Here is a 20,122-nt window from a genome sequence, read left to right as displayed (position 1 = left end):
CTCAAGGCTGCATTTTTCTTCCTGCTTTGGAATAAATTACAAGGAGCTCTTTTCCTCGACCACATCAAGTTCCCACAGTCCACACAAGCACACACACACGCGCGCGTCTGTATGCACACACACACAAAAAAAATGTATAAATACAAAAGATGACAACATGAATGGAGAGCAAAAGCCGAACATTAAAAAGAAGAAAATGTCAAAGGGAAAAAACTGTATGGTATTTTTAAAAAATAACTGTGTGTGTGTGTGTGTGTGTGTGTGTGTGTGTGTGTGTGTGTGTGTGTGTGTGTCTGAATCCTGAATGCAGAGTGTCCTTGCAAGCTGGCTGCATGTCCTGCTGACGTCTGAGGAGAGCGTGGTAGAAAAGAATATTATGTCCACTATTATCAAAGTGTGCTCATCATTTAACACAAATGTGAGACAAGAGACAAAACAGATTCACACCTGGTGCCTGTTCAAATTTTTACTGTTAGTTTTCTGGCACGACTTAATGCTTTAATGCTTTAAAAAAAAAGAAAAAGAAAGAAAAAAAAAAGATATGTACATGTAGGTCTAAAACAGTTCCTTACTTGGATGTGAAACTAAAGGCAAAAACAAAATATAAAGGCATATGTAGATATCTAGATACCACAGAGACCTGGAACATTCTAATATAACAGAGTCGTTAAACTAGTTAACTGAATATTCTGGTTTTAGGTTAAACTCCAAGCATCAGCTACAAGCTTTACCTTTCATATCAGCTGACTGTACTGCTTTGTTTTTGATTTTTATGTGTATCTATCTTTTGGTGTTGGCACGTGCCAGTACGGAGGAGATGAAGAAGACCATGGAGAAGATTCATTCACGTAGTGAAGGAAGAAATGCAGAGAGTTGGTGTGACAGAGGAGGATTCTAGGAATAGGATGAGATGGAGGCAGATGACCTGCTGTGGCAACCCCTAAAGGGAGCAGCTGAAATAAGAAGAAGAAGAACGACCAAGAGGACTGTCCAGCTGAAACTAAACTAAAGAAGCTTTTTGTAAGCCTACTTGTAACCAGTAATGAAGTAATGATATTCATCTATACACTAACAGACACTTTATTAGATACAACTGGCTGGTACTGCCTCAGTTCTTTGTTGCATATATTCAACAAGGCACTGGAGTAACTTCTATGTGATTGCATGATTACATATCTGCTTTACACAAACTCTCAAGCAGGTATACATAATAAAGTGGCCACTTATGACCAAATGCCGAAAGGCAAAATCGAGTAACCTGAGATTAGACTCCGACCGAAGGCTCTTTGCTACATGTCTTTCACCACTCTTTCTATTTCTCCCTACTTTACTGTCTCCTCTTTACTGCATTATATAATAACAAGTGAGTGTCTGACGAGCGTATAAGGTACTGCATATTTGGCAGCAACAGTGTTTTTAAGAAAAGCTGTCGTAACATGCACTGAAGCTTTTTAGGCAGGACCAGACGAGTCAAAGGAAAACTGAAATTTCCATCTCCAGTCATTAATATGTGTGGCACTCTTCTGTTCAGGAACCTGAATGCTTTTCCATGCGTAAACATGAAAAGCCAGGGACGGCGAGAGGAGCAGCAAAACCTCAACACAGATGAGCGCAGGCACACAGGGAAACAGGGATGATAAGGAGACTGATTAAGTCAGATGCAGAAAATATACAATGAAGTGGTGTGGAGCTGGGTTGCACAGAGGCTTGCAGATGCACGACAGCCAACAATGAGGTTAAATATTATTTTGTGATCTTATTAAAGGGTTCTTTACCTACATTTGATATAATAGGATAGGAAAAAGAAAATACACATTCACAGAAGGAAGAGGACTGCACAGTTTTTCACAGCGCATCACTACACTTTTATTCTTCTCTTGCATTAAAGTCTCAGCTCATAGAACACCAGTCATTTATATCTTATCAAGACGTATGCTCTGTTCTGGAAGTTGTTGCACAGTAGAAAAACACACATAACTCCACTCAGCTGAGACCTCCTACATCCTCATACTCCCATGAGCTTTTCACACGCCCCCAGCATTCACTACTGCATGACAGAAAACACCAAAACACCTCACATTTCTCTCTAACTGACCTGGCGCTGAACCCCCGAGCGGACAGACAGGCAAAAGCGTTCATATCAAATGTGGAGCGTGGACCAGAAACAATATCAGAGTAAAAGACACAAAAGGAAGACAAACTAGAAAAGTGAAACCACTCTGTGGACCCAGGCAGACTGACGTGATGCTGGTAATGATGCTAATGATGCTGCTGATCGTTACGATAAAGACGGCAGCAGCCTCGGTGCGCGGCTCTGAAATGGACATTAGACCTGGATTTCATCCCAGTTTGGCCAAACAAACCTCGTGCCCGTCTTGCCAGGTCATGTTTGGAGTCACGGCGTTTCCCTCCAACATCTCCAGCGCCCAGTGCCTGTGAGTACACACAAACACATAAGCACACAGAGACTCACACACAAAAGGATGCACTGGTTCTGGATCCAGATGTTAACTTTTTTTGCAATCATTGTTAGATTATATTAAACTACCATGCCTAATCATCATCAATGTAACATTATAATACAGCGCTGTGGGGAATGAAACTTTACTGTATGATACTGTCAGCTGTTTGTTATTTTTCTTTGTGTTTCATCCTCATTTTCAAGAAGCAGACTATTCATTTAAATGAATTCAATTAATGTGATGTAATATTTAAAGTGTAACACTGCTATAGTGGTGAACAATTCATATGAACCCCCTGAAAAATAGAAAAGCCCATAGAAAGCCTTCAATGCAGTGTCACACATGTTAATAGATTTTATTCCCCATTCTGTTTACTGTCTGCAAGAACAGTTTTTAAGGAGATGTATGTACCAGTTTTCCTCAGATTACATTATTCCCCTTCCCCTCTAAATGAAGTCTACCTGTAACCTGATCACCATTTTTTTCTGGTAAATGTTTGAAGGCAGTATTTGATAGCATGCTTACACTTTTCTTTCTTTGAGACTCACAAGAGCTAGAAAAACTAAGGAATAGTCAAGTCCAAAGCAGCAGAGCCAAAAAGATACCTTTTTGCCTTTATCATGGACCAAGCTTTACTAAATACATGATCCCAGATATTCAATAATGCAGCTTAAAAGTTTTTCATTCCTTTTTGAGTACCCGCATCTCTCACACTCCACACATTCACTTTAAAATAGACCCAGTGATGTAATTCGAGTTTTTTTTCTTTCTGTAGCTTGAAAGTTTGCTTTCAAGAAAGCCCGAAACTTTAAACCTGAACAACCACAAAGTACATAAATTATAGCTTCTGCTGTTTTGTAGTCTGAGCAGATTTCCTTATGTGGAGCAACTTTAATTTGTATAATTGGCGACATCCCTCAAACTGACATGCGAGTGGAGCAGCAAATGTGTCTATAAATCCCACCACCCATTCGCCATATTAAAGCTATACAGTAGCTATGAAATGTTTACAAATTTGAATCCCATCCGTGAACGTGCATAATCATCCGGACGTTCCTGTCTAATCCTCGCTCATCTGCCTGGATGAGTGGTTCAGTTTTGCTCTCAACTTGACTCGGTTGGTTTCATTAAACATTTACTGATTCGGGGAAATGCATGCAAAGCTTTTCTGCTCATCCTCGGCACCTTGCAGCGCAGCAGCAGCTACTTACTATTGTTGGCCACTGAGCAGGTAGCCACAGGTTAAAGACCCCCCGTGGAGTTTTCTTGTAAACAAACAAAATGAAGGGGTTTAAAGTCAGAGTTTCCCACCAGGACAGTCTGGGTTGTGAGCTTGCAGTCTTTTTCTTTTTCTTATGCTACTTTGTGTGTTACTGTTATCAATCAGCAGAATACGGCATGAAACTGGTCGAAGGACTGCACATTGTGTTGTCTGCACCATAACACGATGATTGCCTTAGCTGCTGCCCAGTTATGATAAAGTCCTGTTTGTACATTTTTTTTAATACAGAGTAAGCAATCAAGACATTCATTCATGATTTTGGTACCAAGAAAATTAGCAAAGTTTCCATGTTTAGTTTAGAGAAATCCAAGCCTCAGGTAAAGTTATTTCTACTTTCATAGTGTCACTTTAACCTGTAGTGCTTGTTTAAAGGTGACATGATTGATTTAGGTGTCTCGTGCAGACTCATAGTAAAGTGACCTTTTGCTTTGGCTGCCTAAACATTTGCAAAGAATCTCAAGGCCTTCCAGAGAAAGAAACAGGGTGAGGTGAGGTGAGGATTAAAATCACCCTAAGCATTTATGCAACCACACGAGCAGTTTCGCCTTACACAATCTAACTTACCAAAAAAACAGAACAAAAAAACATAGCCTATGAGTAAATACAGCTGACACACACTCAAGACAAGGACACACTTGTGGCAGAAGAAGCAAACATCCCTAGAGATGCGCTGCGATCTCCCAGGTGGCGATGCGTGTGTTCTCTTCTGCTCTATATTTTGCTCGAAGGTCAAGGCTCGGGAACAGTGGGGATATTTACAAGTATGCAGTAAGTATGCTGCAAGTACGCAAGACCACATGCACAGAGCTTGGGAACTCGTGTAGACTTTCTTCACGTATATTTTGTTTCACGCATGAAAAGAAAAAAAAATGTCATCGTGACTGAGTAACTGACCTTCTTCAGTGGTCAGTGTGCACGCAAAGCCCCTATGAGCCTTGTGATCAGTGTGAAGTGCTGAAACCTGATGTGAGTGACTGTTTATGCATCAACAGGGAAGTTAAGCAGACGCAGATCAGAGAGATTCAGCAGGGCGCCCTCTCCAGCCTCCAGCACCTAATGGAACTGTAAGTGTGCGCCTGTCGATTATGTTTGTTCTTGGATGCGGAGCATAATGTGCTGAGGAGGTCAAAACACGCGAGATATGGATCATCCAAACAGACGGGGAATAATTCAGTGACATTCCTGGTAACACAGCCAGGAATGCCACTGTATTCATTCAATAAAACAATTGATCCCCATATTGGGGATCAATTTTTTATTGAATGAATACAATCATCTTGGTCTACATTCATATTTAACAAGAGCTGGAGTTATAGATATTGATTTTGTACTCATGTGCCAATTAGGTTATCGCCTTGGTTTCTACATAAATATATTTCTACAATAAACTTTTATAATTAGCAAACAATGATTTCAAATTAAATTGTTCTTTTTTTCTGCTGCTATGAATCATTTTAATTAGTAGTGATTAAAATATTGATCAAGCAAGGATCAGTTGTTCAGCTTCAAAAGTGAAAATAGTTGCAGGTGCTGACTCTTACATATTAAAGTGTAAAAGGAAGCAATCACAGGCTAAAAAAAAATATGCAAATGTTTGATAATAGATTGAACTTTTTAGTTGCCTCTGTTGTGATTCTCATGATTCATCTGCAGTGTTTATTTAAGAGACTTATTGATTTTAAAACCATAGGAATTGCAAATAGAAACTGTGTTTTGAACATATATTTAACCAGGGTGTGTCCTACACACACTAGTTTGTTTTTATTTTTTAATAACTTTACAGGAAAAATCCGAGGATTCCGTCTGATTTGAGATATTGATTACAAAAAAACCCTCCTATAATAACTTTTATATTCTTTACTTTTTCTTTTACTCGTCATTACTGCCAACTATAGGACCATATCCGAGAACGACATGCTGGAGAGTATCAGTGCTTTTGCCTTTTCTGGCCTCCCTCAGCTCACCAAAATGTGAGTATACTGATTACTAAAAGCCGCTGACTGCATAAAGCAGATTTTATCCTACATGTTTGTGTTTAGTCTTTGTAATGGAACATGAAGAGCTCCGGCCTCTAAGGAAGATCACCCAAATAGTTGAGAAGTTAAGCATCCGAGGGTGGCGGAGACAAAAAAAGACTCCAAAGAATGAGTGTGAATGAATAATAGACCACATGATTTTTTAAAATATATTTCATATTCGTATGTTTCCCTCAGTTTAATATCTAAAAATGCTGCTCTGAGGAATATCGGGGCTTTTGTTTTCTCCGACCTCCCTGAACTCAGTGAGATGTAAGTATAACTGGCAGGATAATGGCACCTGTGAAACCCCGTAATTGCAAACCAGTCATTTATATTAATGAGAATCTGACTGAACGCGTTTCTTTCAGAATCATAACAAAGTCAAAACACCTGAGTTCCATCCACCCCGATGCATTCAGGAACATGGCAAGACTACGGTTCTTGTGAGTACTCAGTGAGAGTTCAGATTTCTACCACAGTTTGTCTCTCAAAACTGATTGTGAGTCCAAAATAGGTCACGGGTGACAGCCCTACTTCTGATGGCCCGCACAATCAAAGACATTATTTTTTAATGAGCTTGGCTCCCCGGTGTCACCCTTCATCCCCAAAATGGGGAAAAAAAGTCTTTTTTTCCACAAAATGACTTAAAGGCCATTTCATGCATGCTACTAAAAAAGTACTAAAAAAGTATTATTTTATGTCTTTTGAAACAATCTCAAAGTAGCAGTTTATAAAGAACACTGCAGCGCTCAAATCCCTTACAGACATTCTTAACTGTTACTGTTTGTCCCAATTTGTGAAAACTGGGACACATAAACAGAAATCTGTGATGGAAAAAAATATAGCAATTACTTTTTTAAAGAGGGGCACCTTAGCACAAGTTTAGTTTGTTTTCAAATAGTTTACTTGGGGGTCGTGGGGATGTTATTATGCTTGTTTCCAGCACCATATTGTTATTCCAGTTTTGCAAAATTTGTAGTTCAAAATACTCCTTATTCATCTTATGCTGGGCCTTTATGCAGCCTCTGGAAATAAGCCATTTCATCTTCTATCAGCAGGTGGGTGAGGCTTTAGACTTAGAGCCAGGCCTGTGTAAGAGGATCATAATAGGAATTCCGGCCCTCTTTAACATCACACAGAGCCAAAAGTAGAAAAAAACTGTCTGAGCAGCCTGAGGCCTGAGCTTTTGGCTCACAGGTATTAGTTGACCATATGAAAGTAATTCTTGCCTCACAGCGAGAAGGTCCTGGGATTGAAATTGTACACCGGTTAATGGGTGAATTAAAAACATTTTAAATAGGCTGAATTGGCGCCTACACCTGATTTAGAATCTTTTACACAGCTGATCCTGTTTCCTGATCCACTAAAGGAAACATGAGAAATCAAATGTGATCCTACTGACAATCAAAGTCCAGCGGAAACTCAAGACTACATATATACACAGACAAGGGTAACAGCTGGTTTCCGGTTGGTTATGAAACACAGATGAAAACAATCAGACAGTCTGATGATGGAATGGCAAACAATCACAATAAGGAGGAAAAGTAGGACGTAAAACCAAACATAAAACAGGATGTAACCAACAGATAATTAGACATGAGGGCTACGACTAAACGTGATAACAGCAACAGGAGAACAGAAAGCAGGAGAAACTACACACACAAAGAAACACAATAAAACCCACAAATATAGCAGAGACCGAAACCTAACAAATGGCCTACATTACAAAAACACGTTGGACCTCATTGCTAAACGGTGCCTATGCACCAATCTGTGCATAAACCATGAATATAAATATTTTATGCACAAATCTGTGATTCATCGTAGCCCGAACCCTAACCTTTAATCCAGGAGTTCTCAAACTTTAAAGGGTCTTCATAATGTTGACATCCAATTAGCTGGTTCAGACTTAAAATCACTTATCAACATGGAGTGACTCAAAGATATATTTAGTATAATTAGCTACCTGGCTGGCTAATAAGCCAAGCTACTCAGCAGTTGTAGCTCAGCGCACACTGAGAGGAGCAAATGTTTTCATGACAGACTGATGTGAAGTGTCACAATTATATCAGAGTTTCTGCAGACTGAGTGAAAATGTGGGAGGAAGCAATGGATACATTACACTTTTGTTATTAGTAGAAAGTTTCTCCATTAGTATACATGTTGCTTTCAAGGAGCAAGACTTTAAAGAATTACAATAAAGTTGTCTTGAGCAATAGTTCTCCAGGCTTTCTAAAGTTTTTCTTTAGACACTGTTTGCTTTTTTTTTTTTTATTCCACCTGACCATTTTCAGAGGAATGGGTTTTTGTTTTGTTTTTTTGTTTGTTTGTTTTGTAAGTCACGTAATGATAAAATATGAATCATAAGCATGAAAAATTCACTAACTTGGGGGATAAACTAGAGTTGTATTTTTAGGCAATTTGTTACTAGCTGCCACAAAAACACATAATTTGTCCCCATTTTTATTACTGAATCTAAAAAAAAATGCCAAAGATAGCATACAGAACAATGAACATAAAATGGCATTTTTGCACCAACAATGTGATTCCCAAGAATCGTCTTTAAGTTATGTTAGGATGGCAGACGCCTACTGAACATCAGCATGTGTTTGTTATTTTTTAATCTAATTTATTACAATGGATGAGACAGTGTATGCGATTTTATCACTGCTACTCCCTGCTTAGTGTATGCTTTTCAGAGGTTACAATTTAGTAACATGTTCTGGTTAAACCTTTACTTTTACACCACAGGACTATCTCCAACACCGGGCTCAGGATTTTTCCAGACTTCTCCAAGATCCATTCCACCGCCTGCTTTCTGTTGTAGGTCTCAGTACAATTACAAAAAACGATCTCATATACACGCCTCCACATGTGAATTTATAGGCTATTATATGCATACAGAATTATATACTCCCATAAGAAATCACACCACTAGTCATATATTACTGCAGTCAGAATTTAGCAGTTCTTACCAAACAGACTATCAGGAACACACACCATCTGTCCCCAGCCATCATCCTTTAAAAATCCATATTCAAACTGTCTCCCATCTGACATCTGTCATCTTCAAAAAGACAGTGGATTAGACAGGCACTGCTGAAGGCTTCCTAATGTTTTACACCTTCTGCTGTTTTGGGGGTTTTTTCCACTCAAAAATGTATTTCTAGCAATAGTGGTCATTTATCTTAAAGTTTTTGTTCTTTGTACTGCTTAGGGATCTTCAGGACAACAGCCACATAAAGAGAGTCCCTGCCAATGCCTTCAGAGGCCTCTGCACTCAAACCATCGCAGAGATGTAAGCGATTCATCTTTCTTTTTTAGAAACACATCACCCTCACAGATCCGAGTGGGCATTACATGCACAGTGATGAATGTTCCACGAAACGCTCTTTGCCCTCTTCACTGAGTTTCTCCTTTTTTCTATGTTTCATACTCACACTTTTATTGCCTTTTATAAATTTGTGTGCTTTCCTTTTCAGCTGCAGATCATTAATCTAACATAAAATTACATTTTTTTGCTTTTTGCATATGTCACAGATTGTTTTCTTTGAAAAAAAAATGAAAGCATAAGTGTAATTTTGAGGTAGCGGTAATTAATTACCTCTATTTAAGGCTTCTTGATGCGTTCACTCAATCATTTTCATCTGTAAAAAAACTGCTGATAGTTTAAAAATTAAGATTTTAAATCAACCCACATACTTCCCTACTAGTTGTAATAACATAATGTCTTATTACCAACTAAACATGCAGTTTCAAGCCATTTGGCCTCTGAACACTTACAATGAAAGCTTTGTCTGATTAATATAAATAGGTACCAAAACATTTTTTTGTCTTATGTCTCCACTATCAATGATTGACCACTCAGAGTTATTTTATGACACTTTACAGGGAATCAATCCTTATGATGGGAAACACTAGACTAAGTAAATACATTAGAAGAATTCAAACCCCACTTCAGTAAAACAATGTAATAATTTTTTTATATAACAATCACAGGGGTCCTCCTATGTTTTAGCTAAGTAAGACTTACCTCAACTTTTGTGTGTTTTAACATTGTGTTATTGAGACAACAAGGTGTGAGCAAAAATTAGATATCAGTATTGTTTCTGTAAAAATTAATGACAGTAACTGCAGCTTATACTACTGGTACTGTTAGTACTCCAGTCCATCTTCTCATTATTTACCTCTACTTCATTTTTGCCAAATAGCACAACTTTTTAATAGTGCTGAATACACAGACATGATGTGTAGGGCAAAGCTTAGGCACCAAAAGTGATTGGTTAGACTTTGGAAAACTAATGATCTCAGTTAAAACACATTCTTTTATAGTGTATAGCTACATGCTAGCTGTTTTGACATTTACCATCAATTCAGTTCAATTCTTACAATAGTAGATCAGAAAACCTACATGCACTTCTTCACATCACCACTAAACGTCTCCTGTATGATATCTGTTCCTCTGTTTCCACTGACTACAATGAATGAAAAATATGTCATGAGCCTGCAAATGCTGCACTGCAGTATATGTAGTCATGCAAAAAAAAGACTGTCAGACCCTGCAAGGCTCAGAGAAACTGCAAAGAACCAAGCACTACAGGCTATAGGTTTCATCGTGTTCAGTGTTAAAACACTACAAATGTGAAACAGACTGAACAGGTATGGCTTAAAAGCTTCTTTTCTTAAAAAAAGAACATAGCAACAATGCATCTGAACAAACGACAGGACCTCTGGAACACTGTGGTTTGGACACACAAAATCAAAGTGGTCCTAGGTGTTCAGGATTTTTAGCCATAAGCTTGGTAAAAACAAACACAGCATATCAGCACAAAAACTTCACTGTAGCTATCAGACAGTTTGGTGGAGAGGTGATGATTTGAGCTTGTTAGAACCTGAGCATCTTGTAGTCACTGAGACAACCATGAATTCCACTATATACCAAAGTATTCTAGAGTCAAATGTGAGGCCATTTGTCCTGCAGCTAATGCTTGGCAGAGCAGCAAATCTGCAACCGATTGGATGAAAAAGGAAAAGAATCAATGTACTGCAACAGCCCAGTCAAATTCGCAGACCTCATCCTGATTGAAATGCAGTGGTGGAGCCTTACGAGAGCTGTGCATAACAGAATGCCCACAAACCTCAATGAAATAGAGCAATGTTGTACAGAAGAGTGAGCCAAAGGTTCTCCACAATGATGTAAGAGACTGATAAAGTCATACAGAAACAACTTACCAAAGTTATGCTACTCAAGGTGATTCTACAAGCCACCAAATTTTGGGAAGTTTAGTTTTAGTGTTTAGTTTTTAACAGGACTTCAGAGAGTCCTACGAAAACTTTGTTAGCAGTCATTTGGTAGGTACAGATCGAAAATTTGAGTTAGCATTAGTTCAACCATGACAGGTTCCAGTAGTTAAGATGCAGCTTAATTGCTAATGAATTATTGATATCAATCCCATATTACTGAAGCCAGTGTGACCTTTTTGATTTTAAAAACTTTTGTTGACAGCACTACTTTTACTTGTAGCAGTAGTTTAGCTGTTTAATGTGCCTAGATCACCAGGAGCTTTAGCCAGCAATAGGTTAGCTTAAAAGTTAGCTTAACATAGGAGACAGCAGTAGAGCCACATTTCTGTATAATTTACTGTATAACTTAATTTATAATTTATCTACTAATAAAAATTGTATTTGTTCAGCTCTTGTGGTTTTACAGGGATGATATGTCTGACTATTTCTTGGCTTTAAGTAGCTTATCAGGCAGTCAGGAAGTTACTCTACCTATCCAACAAATAGTCTGGCACATAACCTCGTGTAAAACTGTTTGGATTTGGGGGGTTTTTGTTTTTACACTTCCAAAAAAACAATATAATGTGTTAACTAATGAGTCTTACAGGAGGGAGTAGGTGGATTTTTTAAACCTTTGAATTGCGCCAGGCTAGTTATCATTATTATTATTATTTCATTCCAGGCTTTGTACTAAGCTAATTCAGAAGGGGTGGTACCAGTTGAAGGAAATAAATGTTAAATTTGCTTTTACATGTAAAATATGTAAGTATGTATCACTAAATGCCACTCACTCATCATTCCTACAGCAAGAAATGCACTCTGCAGTCCCAATTACCTCTTATGAACTCTGATAACTGGGAATCAAACTGCATAGTCTTCAGCTTATGAAGAGCAAAAAGTCTACTTTAAATTCTGTGTCTGATAAATAAATATTCGTTCAAATTCAAAGCTTCAGGGCCATCATTGGTAGACTGTGACTCTCTGCACCCAGACTTCAAAGCGAGTTTATTATTCTGTGACTGTGTGGTAAAAAATCGAACAAAACCATCTTTGTTTGTGCAGCTTTTATCTACAGAACTCGATGTTCTCCAGTTCAGTCAGCAGTGCCGGGCTAGTTGTTATTATTATCTTTTTTTCCTACCAGACTTTGTGCTATAGTAATCCAGAAGGCTGCTGGCTGTAAATTAATAGAGATGGATAAAAGGATGCAATCAACACTCAGCAAGAAGAAGCTGGATGTTTTTTTCCATAAATGCAGGATCCTTCCAACAAAACATTTTGATGGCAGCGTCTGAGATCCATACTGTTAAATACAGAAGACAAGTAGGAAGCAGAAGAGGCAGTAGAAGGCGACACAATCATATCAACGCTTTACTCAGTGTTGCACTAAAACCTTTTGTATTTGTACAGCTTTACTCACTGAGAACAAAAGAAGTGCAAACACTAAAATTGGCATTGATAGCTAAGTAAGTTTACAGTTGGAAATGTTCTGTGTTGGAGCCACATGACTGTAATTTGGCTTCCCTTTCTAATGACAGACGGCTCACCAGAAATGGCATCAAGGAGGTGGCAAGTGACGCCTTCAATGGAACAAAGATGCACAGATTGTGAGTCACAGGCAGAGACACAATTACAAACAGAAGATTTAAAAAAAAAAAAAACATACATATTTAACTCCACTCTCTCTTTCTCCCTTGCTCTCAGGTTCCTAAGAGGCAACCGACAGCTTACTCACATTAGTCCCAATGCCTTTGTGGGTTCCAGTGAGTTGGTGGTACTGTAAGCATGACATTCAACAGTAACTCATGCCTAAATGATTTACCCTGCTCATCATTGCTTATTAAAGTCAGAATGTTGGAGAAAACAGGGGGTGGGGGATGATATCTGCACGGACTTGGAAAATCTTTACAGATCTAAGGTTAAAAATAGTTTAGGGTCAGGTGAACCCAATGGACTCTACCTGGAAATAGAGATTTCTGTTTATTCCCCTAACAAAGAGACATGTCTACTGAAGTAAGAATCAGACAAATTATTTGTTTTTCTTTTGGACTGTCATCACTGTGATGTTTTTTTTCCTTCACTCCCTGGCAGTCACTTGGCAATCAAACAGTAGCTTCTCTTCAGCTTCTTTCTTCTTTTTTTTATTCAGCTGGCACTTCTCTTAAATCCAAGTGCATTTCATGAAAATTTATATTTTATGAACTGATCAAATCTCTATTACAGACAGCACACTAAGGGGAAGAGAAGAATCTGTTAAAAAGGCAGTTCACCCCTAAATTAAATTAATGCATTTTTCCTCTGGGCTGTGGTGACATTTATCCATCTAGATTGTTTTGGTGTGAGTTTCACAGCTTTGGAGATATTAGCTGTAGAACTGTTTGCCTTCACTTACATATGACAGAACTGAAAGACACTTGCCTTGCGGTGCTTAAACCATAAAAAATATTATAGTACTGTGCAGAAATCTTATATTTTAGAGTGAAAATTGTAAATGGATGCAGCGATTCTTTAAAACAGTGTAGAACGCAAGAGAGAGAGTTTGTCCTGACCTAACCCGTGCACTGTGATAACGATTTGCACCAGAAATTTCACCTTTAGATTCATCACTCCATAAGACCCATCCACACTGATTTTCAGTCCAGTTCTTGTGTAATCTGGCGTACCTCAGCCTTTTCTTCCTGTTTCGCTTCCTTAAGAAGGGCTTCTTGACAGCCATCCTTTCACTGAGAGCATTTCTCATGAGCCTTCAGTGAACAGCAGATGGATAAGCTGAAGGGCCTGATGCATCTCTCAGGCCCTGTGTCACGTCTTTGCTGGATTTTTTTCCTCCCATTTCTTATGGACAGGAAGTTCAAATGTTGTTGTTCATCTGCTGCAGATAGTTTTTAGGGCTGCTACTTCTTCTTTTCTCCCCCACTTGTCCAGTTTCCCTCATTTTTCAACACATTGAACACAATAACATGATTTGCCAAGCTTTCGGCTAATAGCTCTTAGGGAATCACCTTGGCTAAAAAAAATGTATTTTATGCCTGTCAAACTGCAGTATTATTTTAGTATTTCTGGTATATTCAGTTGAAGAAATTGGAACAAATGATGTGTTTCTGTGACAGGCTGCTTGTAACAAAGTGCCTAAAGATACAATTTAGAACTGGTTCTTTGCTGAGATTTTTGTTATGTATAGACATGGCACTGGTTCATCACTTGAGTTAGGTGCCATTTTTATGCTTGAATGATTCATAACTGAGTGTTCAGTAGTTGAACAAAAAAACCCAACTTTCCTTGTGAAAATGGTAAGTTTCGAGGATTGGACTGAAACTGAGTGAAAAAGCAGCCAATGTCCAAAGAAAGACTTTGAAAGTCCTTCTGAAAGCCTGGAAACTTATTGCTGAAGACCACTTTTTAAAAATTTTAAGACAGGGCACCAGGAGATGAAATCGTAAATGCAGTGGCACGAGTTAAAATCCAACTCAAGGCCCTTTGTCGCATGTTTTCTCCTACTCTGTCTCCTAGCTTTGGTGTCCAATAAAGCCAAAAAAAGCTTAAAAAATACCAAGAAAAAATGTCTCTTTCCCAAAACATGGCCAGGTTACTCAACAACAAAAACATATTGACAAAGCTTCCTGTGAGCAGGAGGAACTGTTTGCTTTCTGCTGCTTCCATAACAGCTCAATCGTGAATGGAGGCCATTAAGGTTTATCATTATGTCTTATAATGTGAACATGCCCCTCATTACAGGGAAATCCCATCTTCCACCAGGTGATAAGGCCTTTATGTAAGTTCCCCAAAGAAGGCCCACTCTCTTATGTTATCTGTCTTATTTCTTCTTGGTTATCTGTGCCAGTACCTACTCTTTAAAGTCCTTGTGATATGTTACTTTCCCTTTCAGGCCATGTCAACCTTGTGTAGGTTATCTAGGGCATTTTATCCATCTCCTCCATCACCAACCTTTGAACTCTTGGGGGGCAGTCACTATTTTCTATGTTCATCTTGGATTGGATTCTGTTTCTCACTCCAGTCTCACCTGCATCTCATTTTAACATCTTCATAATAAAATCTTGACCTTTTCGTTCAGTTGAGCTATGGTTTTTGAGATGTGGTCTTTGAGTAAAGTAGAGTAGAAAGAAAACAAGGTTTGTTGAGTTTTTTAAATTTTGTTTGTAGACAATTTAACTACCTCAAAGAAAGACTCTATTACGTTCGAGAAATGACAGAAATTTTGACCAGAAATGTCTTCAAAACCAAGCAGCTCACACCAAAAGAATTACATCAATAAATATCCCTAGAGCCCAGAGGAAAAGTATGTCTGTTTGCTTTGTGGGGGTGAACTGTCCATTTAAGCATGATATTGATTCTGAAATTAAAATTTAAACTCATTTTTTTTTCCTCCGCTTGCTTCTGCAGAGACGTCTCCGAAACAGCCCTCACCTCTTTGCCAGACTCGATCCTTGGTGGCCTCAAGAGGCTGATCGCTGAGTCAGCCTTCAACCTGAAAGAACTTCCTCCTCTTCAGCTCTTTACCAAACTGCACCAGGCAAAGCTGACATACCCATCACACTGCTGCGCCTTCCTGAACATGCATCGAAACAGGTACACGCGCTCTGCCATTCAAAAGACACCTGAAGATGTTTTTTTGGAAATTGTATGAGATTTGGGGGAAGTTGCTTCTTCACTTTGTTGCAAAGAGTTACCTGGTAGGATTGAAACCACTCTTACTGTTTATTAAATGTGGCACTACAGTGTGAACTGTCTGTGAAGCTTATATTCAGTCACTTCAATTCAGTGGCTCTCTCACTGTGGGGTATAAAGACTCTGCAAAAAGGCTGGGAAAAAAACTATGGAGTGAAACTAAATTGAATTTGATTTTCTTTTGTAAGCGAAAATATAACAAACAAGATTTTTGATGCTGGTTTGGATCCTAAATAATAATGTGGGCTGTTAGGCGTGAAGCATTTTTGCCTTTTGAAGTGAGGCATGCCAGGAAAATGTTGGGAGACACTGGGATGAACCCTTACATGGACGTACACAAATGTGTGGGTTGGTTTGTTTAATGGTCTTTTCAATATCCTATTTGTCCATTTCTGGTTAAATGCCACTGTGTCAACAGCTCAAGCAGTTGCTGAAACAAAACTCATTTAGTTTGTTCACTCCCTGTGTTGTCCACTTTGTGTGTATTGTTGTGTACTAGATCGGGATGGCACTCACTGTGTGACAACCCCGAGGCTAAAAATGACCTACACTTCTTCAGGGAACACTGCTCTAACTCCACCTCCATCACCTGCAGCCCGGCCCCTGATGACTTCAACCCCTGTGAAGATATAATGTCTGCTGCCCCCTTACGCATCCTCATCTGGATCATCTCTGTCCTCGCCCTGCTGGGCAACGCAGTAGTTCTCCTTGTATTGTTAGGTATGTTATGTAATTAAAAACGTATTTGGATATTTATATCTGGAACAATCTGGAACAATTATATCTGGAACAATTCTACAACACTTAAATAAATGTTTCTCCAGCTCCATCACTGAAACTGACAGATCTTCAGGCCTTTCTGGTTTAAAGTAAACCCAGGAAAACTTTTTAATACAATGTTTACGTTCTTAGTTAATTTATTTTATCAGAGACCATTTCCTGAAACCTGACCAAGGACTTTTTCCCCTAAACTTAACCAAAATGTATGAAAGCATGTTTCTTCCACTTTATTTGGCTATAATTTAACATTTTTGGTTAGTAACTACATTTTTTGAGTTAGGTATCTCAAAAGTTCGACTTACTCAGAAGTTTTAGTTAGTAAATCAAAACCTTGAGATGCCTAATTTAAATATTTGAGACAATAGCCTTAAATTTTGAGATATTTTGAATTTGGGTGCTGTTAGCAGAGAAGGCAGGTGGAACCCAAGCTGTGGCTCTGCTGCTCTGATCAGTCTGCAGTTACACATATCTGTGTGAAATACGCTTGGATGCCCTGTGGGTTCTGAAACCTTTCCTTTCATGTGCAGCACATAGGTTTTGGGGAAGCTAGCCATTCTGAGGGATTAGACACATGGACTAGCCATCTTTTGCCATGGGCCTCGAAAAGCCTCAGGCGCACCTCACAAGACATGCAGTTTCAGAAATGCTCTAACCCAGCTGTTTAGCCATCACCGTTTACTCCAAAGTGTCTGGAAACTTCCTTTCACTTGCCCACATTTCACGTTTCCAAAGCAGCGAAATAAAGAAGTGACTGCCCATTTGCTGCTTAACATATCCTACAACCCCATTAGAGGTGCTAATGCCATTGCTACCATGTTATTCACCCATTTAATATTTAATGTTATGGCTCATTGGTACTTTGGATCTGCTAAGTGGATTTTATTGCTGATATTTATTTATTTGTCTTCTTTATCTGTGATCAGGCAGCCACTATAAGCTGACTGTTCCTCGATTCCTCATGTGCCACCTGGCCTTTGCTGACCTCTGCATGGGCATCTACCTGGTAGTCATTGCAACCGTGGATATGCTCACACGTGGACGGTACTACAACTATGCTATAGACTGGCAGATGGGCTTGGGCTGCAATGCTGCAGGCTTCTTCACGGTGTGTATTCATCACATCACGTCACATAGTGACAACGCTCATTCAAGCATGTGTTTGAATTGTAAAGTAGCGTGTCTGTGTGTCATTTACAGGTGTTCGCCAGTGAGCTGTCAGTGTTTACCTTAACAGCAATCACCATGGAGCGCTGGCACACCATCACGCATGCTCTGCGACTTGACCGCAAACTTCGCCTGAGACACGCTTGCATCATCATGACAATAGGCTGGATCTTCTCCTTGCTGGCTGCACTGCTGCCCACAGTTGGGATCAGCAGCTATGGCAAAGTGAGTGCTAAATTTAGCCACTACATGCTGATACAATTACTACAAGGGGATACTTCACTCCTTGTTAGAAATCCATTTCTTAAACCAACCATCACTCTACTTTTATTGCTCTACTACTTTTACTACTACTCCTAATACTGTAGGTGTCTGCTAATTTAGCCTGCCAGTCCATAGTTTATATTGCTGAATTATGTATCAAGACCCCCGAATACTGGGGGTTTTTTATTTCTTCATGCAGGTGAGCATCTGCCTCCCCATGGATGTTGAGTCCCTGGTCTCCCAGTTCTACGTGGTCTGTCTTCTCCTCCTCAACATCTTGGCGTTCTTCTGTGTGTGCGGCTGCTACCTCAGCATCTACCTCACCTTTCGCAAGCCTTCATCAGCGCCAGCCCACGCCGACACCCGTGTGGCTCAACGCATGGCCGTCCTCATCTTCACAGACTTCATCTGCATGGCTCCGATCTCCTTCTTCGCCATCTCAGCTGCCCTCAAGCTGCCTCTCATCACCATCTCAGACTCCAAGCTACTGTTGGTGCTATTCTACCCCATCAACTCATGCTCCAACCCCTTCTTATATGCCTTTTTCACCCGTAACTTCAGAAGGGATTTCTTTCTCCTCGCAGCTCGCTTCGGGCTGTTTAAGACTCGAGCGCAGATTTACCGGACAGAGAGTTCCTCGTGTCAGCAGCCAACGTGGACCTCTCCAAAGAATAGCCGTGTTATCTTGTATTCCTTGGCCAATACGCTAAGTCTAGATGGAAAACAAGAGTGCTGACTTTTACCCACATTTACAGGTATGGACTTTTTGCCTTGATTGCGTATTATACAAACAGGCTGCTAATTCCTTAAAATGATGCCTCAGATCATGAATTTTGATCACTACCTGGGAAATTTTTTCTTTCTACTTAGACTGGAAAGATCTAAGAAAAAAACACAAAAGGCAACCAAGTGAAAGGCAAAAGAGCTGAGAACTCATTTTTGACAATTCAACCCAGGAGTCTGCAAAACACAGTGATTGTTAAAATAAACAATGCTCTTGCTTCTGTTTGTGCTCCTTATCTAATGCTGTGTCTTTTGGGCTTGAGTCAGTGAAGGCTTCCACTGAAGACTGCTCTTCGGTTAATAAATAGCACCAGAGACCCAGCTCTCAACAGAAGTGATGATCCTCCATATAAAGATGTGGGTCAGTTCAACAAAGAAGTTGATGCTTGTCTCTGTGCAAGTCTGAGATCTCTGTTAGGGATGTACATGTACAAGTGGTCAAGATTGGACTTCCAGGCCATGAGACCAGAGGTCTACAAGTCACAAAACGTTTTAAAGCTTTTTATAAAATTATATTTATATGTCGCCACAATCTGAGCAGTTCAGACACTGATGCTTCCAGACTGATCACTGACCCAAGAGAAAGCATGCATCCCTACCGTGTTCCCACCTCTCTTTCAAGGTTACACATAAATCACCATGTTTCAATCATAATAGTATCAATTGACTATTCAGCACAAAGTAGACACAGCGTTCAGTGGCGTGTCTAAACCTGGTTACCTGAGCTATGCAGTGCAGCAATCCATGCAAACATGACCACAAAAGAACTAATTATACACTCACTGGCCACTTTATTAGGTATACTTGTTTGGCTGCTTGGTAATGCAAATACTTAATGAGCCAATTGCATGGCAGCAGCTCAGTGCATTTAGACACGTAAACTGGGGCATTTTCAAGATTTTTTAAATGTGGTGGCACGGCAGAGACCAAGAACACAGTAGAGGGGGAAATTTAAATATTTGATTTGCAAAAAGATCAGAAAACTGACAGAAATTATTGGGTATGATTTTTGGTTTGCAACCTTGCGTTTTATTACAAGTTTATTGTGTGAAAAGTGGTGCTGCAGAATGCTCTAAATAGAATTTTGGAGAACTGTTTTGCAATGTGGAAAAAAAAGTATTTAGCCTTAACCTAAGTAAAAGTTGTAATTGCACTTAAATAGCTTAATAGTTCACAAGTTATATAATCAAAATGTATTCAAAGTGCCTAAAGTAAACACACTCTTTATATAGAATGGCCCTTTTTTTTTCTCGTCTCTTTAACAAGGCAGCTGTTGACGAGTTTGAGTCCTGATATATTGTTCAATAGGTTCATTTATAAAAAATACAATTAATGTACAAAACAAGAAGAAGCTAAAGCTTTAAAATAAGTATTATGGAGTATGAAATTATAACAACTGT

The 20,122-nt window shown here is 39.2% G+C and overlaps 1 protein-coding gene across 1 annotated transcript; it reads left to right on the top strand.

The window, feature by feature from the left end:
• The first annotated feature begins 1,889 nt into the window (after positions 1–1,889).
• Positions 1,890–18,675, top strand: fshr (follicle stimulating hormone receptor). Its single transcript, XM_063482811.1, has 14 exons — positions 1,890–2,435; positions 4,737–4,808; positions 5,640–5,714; positions 5,958–6,032; positions 6,131–6,205; positions 8,514–8,585; positions 8,980–9,060; positions 12,584–12,652; positions 12,750–12,824; positions 15,447–15,632; positions 16,231–16,451; positions 17,435–17,616; positions 17,709–17,900; positions 18,139–18,675. Exons 1-14 carry the CDS (start codon positions 2,245–2,247, stop codon positions 18,673–18,675), a joined length of 2,103 nt encoding a protein of 700 aa, XP_063338881.1. The 5' UTR covers positions 1,890–2,244.
• Positions 18,676–20,122: the final 1,447 nt, after the last annotated feature.

Source organism: Pelmatolapia mariae, linkage group LG8 (assembly GCF_036321145.2).
Source record: "Pelmatolapia mariae isolate MD_Pm_ZW linkage group LG8, Pm_UMD_F_2, whole genome shotgun sequence".
Classification (NCBI taxonomy): Eukaryota; Metazoa; Chordata; class Actinopteri; order Cichliformes; family Cichlidae; genus Pelmatolapia; species Pelmatolapia mariae.
This window is presented reverse-complemented; position numbering and strand designations above follow the sequence as displayed.

Excerpts from the sequence above, each read along its gene's own strand:
- fshr (XM_063482811.1), top strand. The coding sequence starts at position 2,245 with ATGCTGGTAATGATGCTAATGATGCTGCTGATCGTTACGATAAAGACG. Across the intron at positions 5,715-5,957 it reads CTCCCTCAGCTCACCAAAAT|TTTAATATCTAAAAATGCTG; the intron begins GTGAGTATACTG and ends TGTTTCCCTCAG. Across the intron at positions 17,901-18,138 it reads GGATCAGCAGCTATGGCAAA|GTGAGCATCTGCCTCCCCAT; the intron begins GTGAGTGCTAAA and ends TTCTTCATGCAG.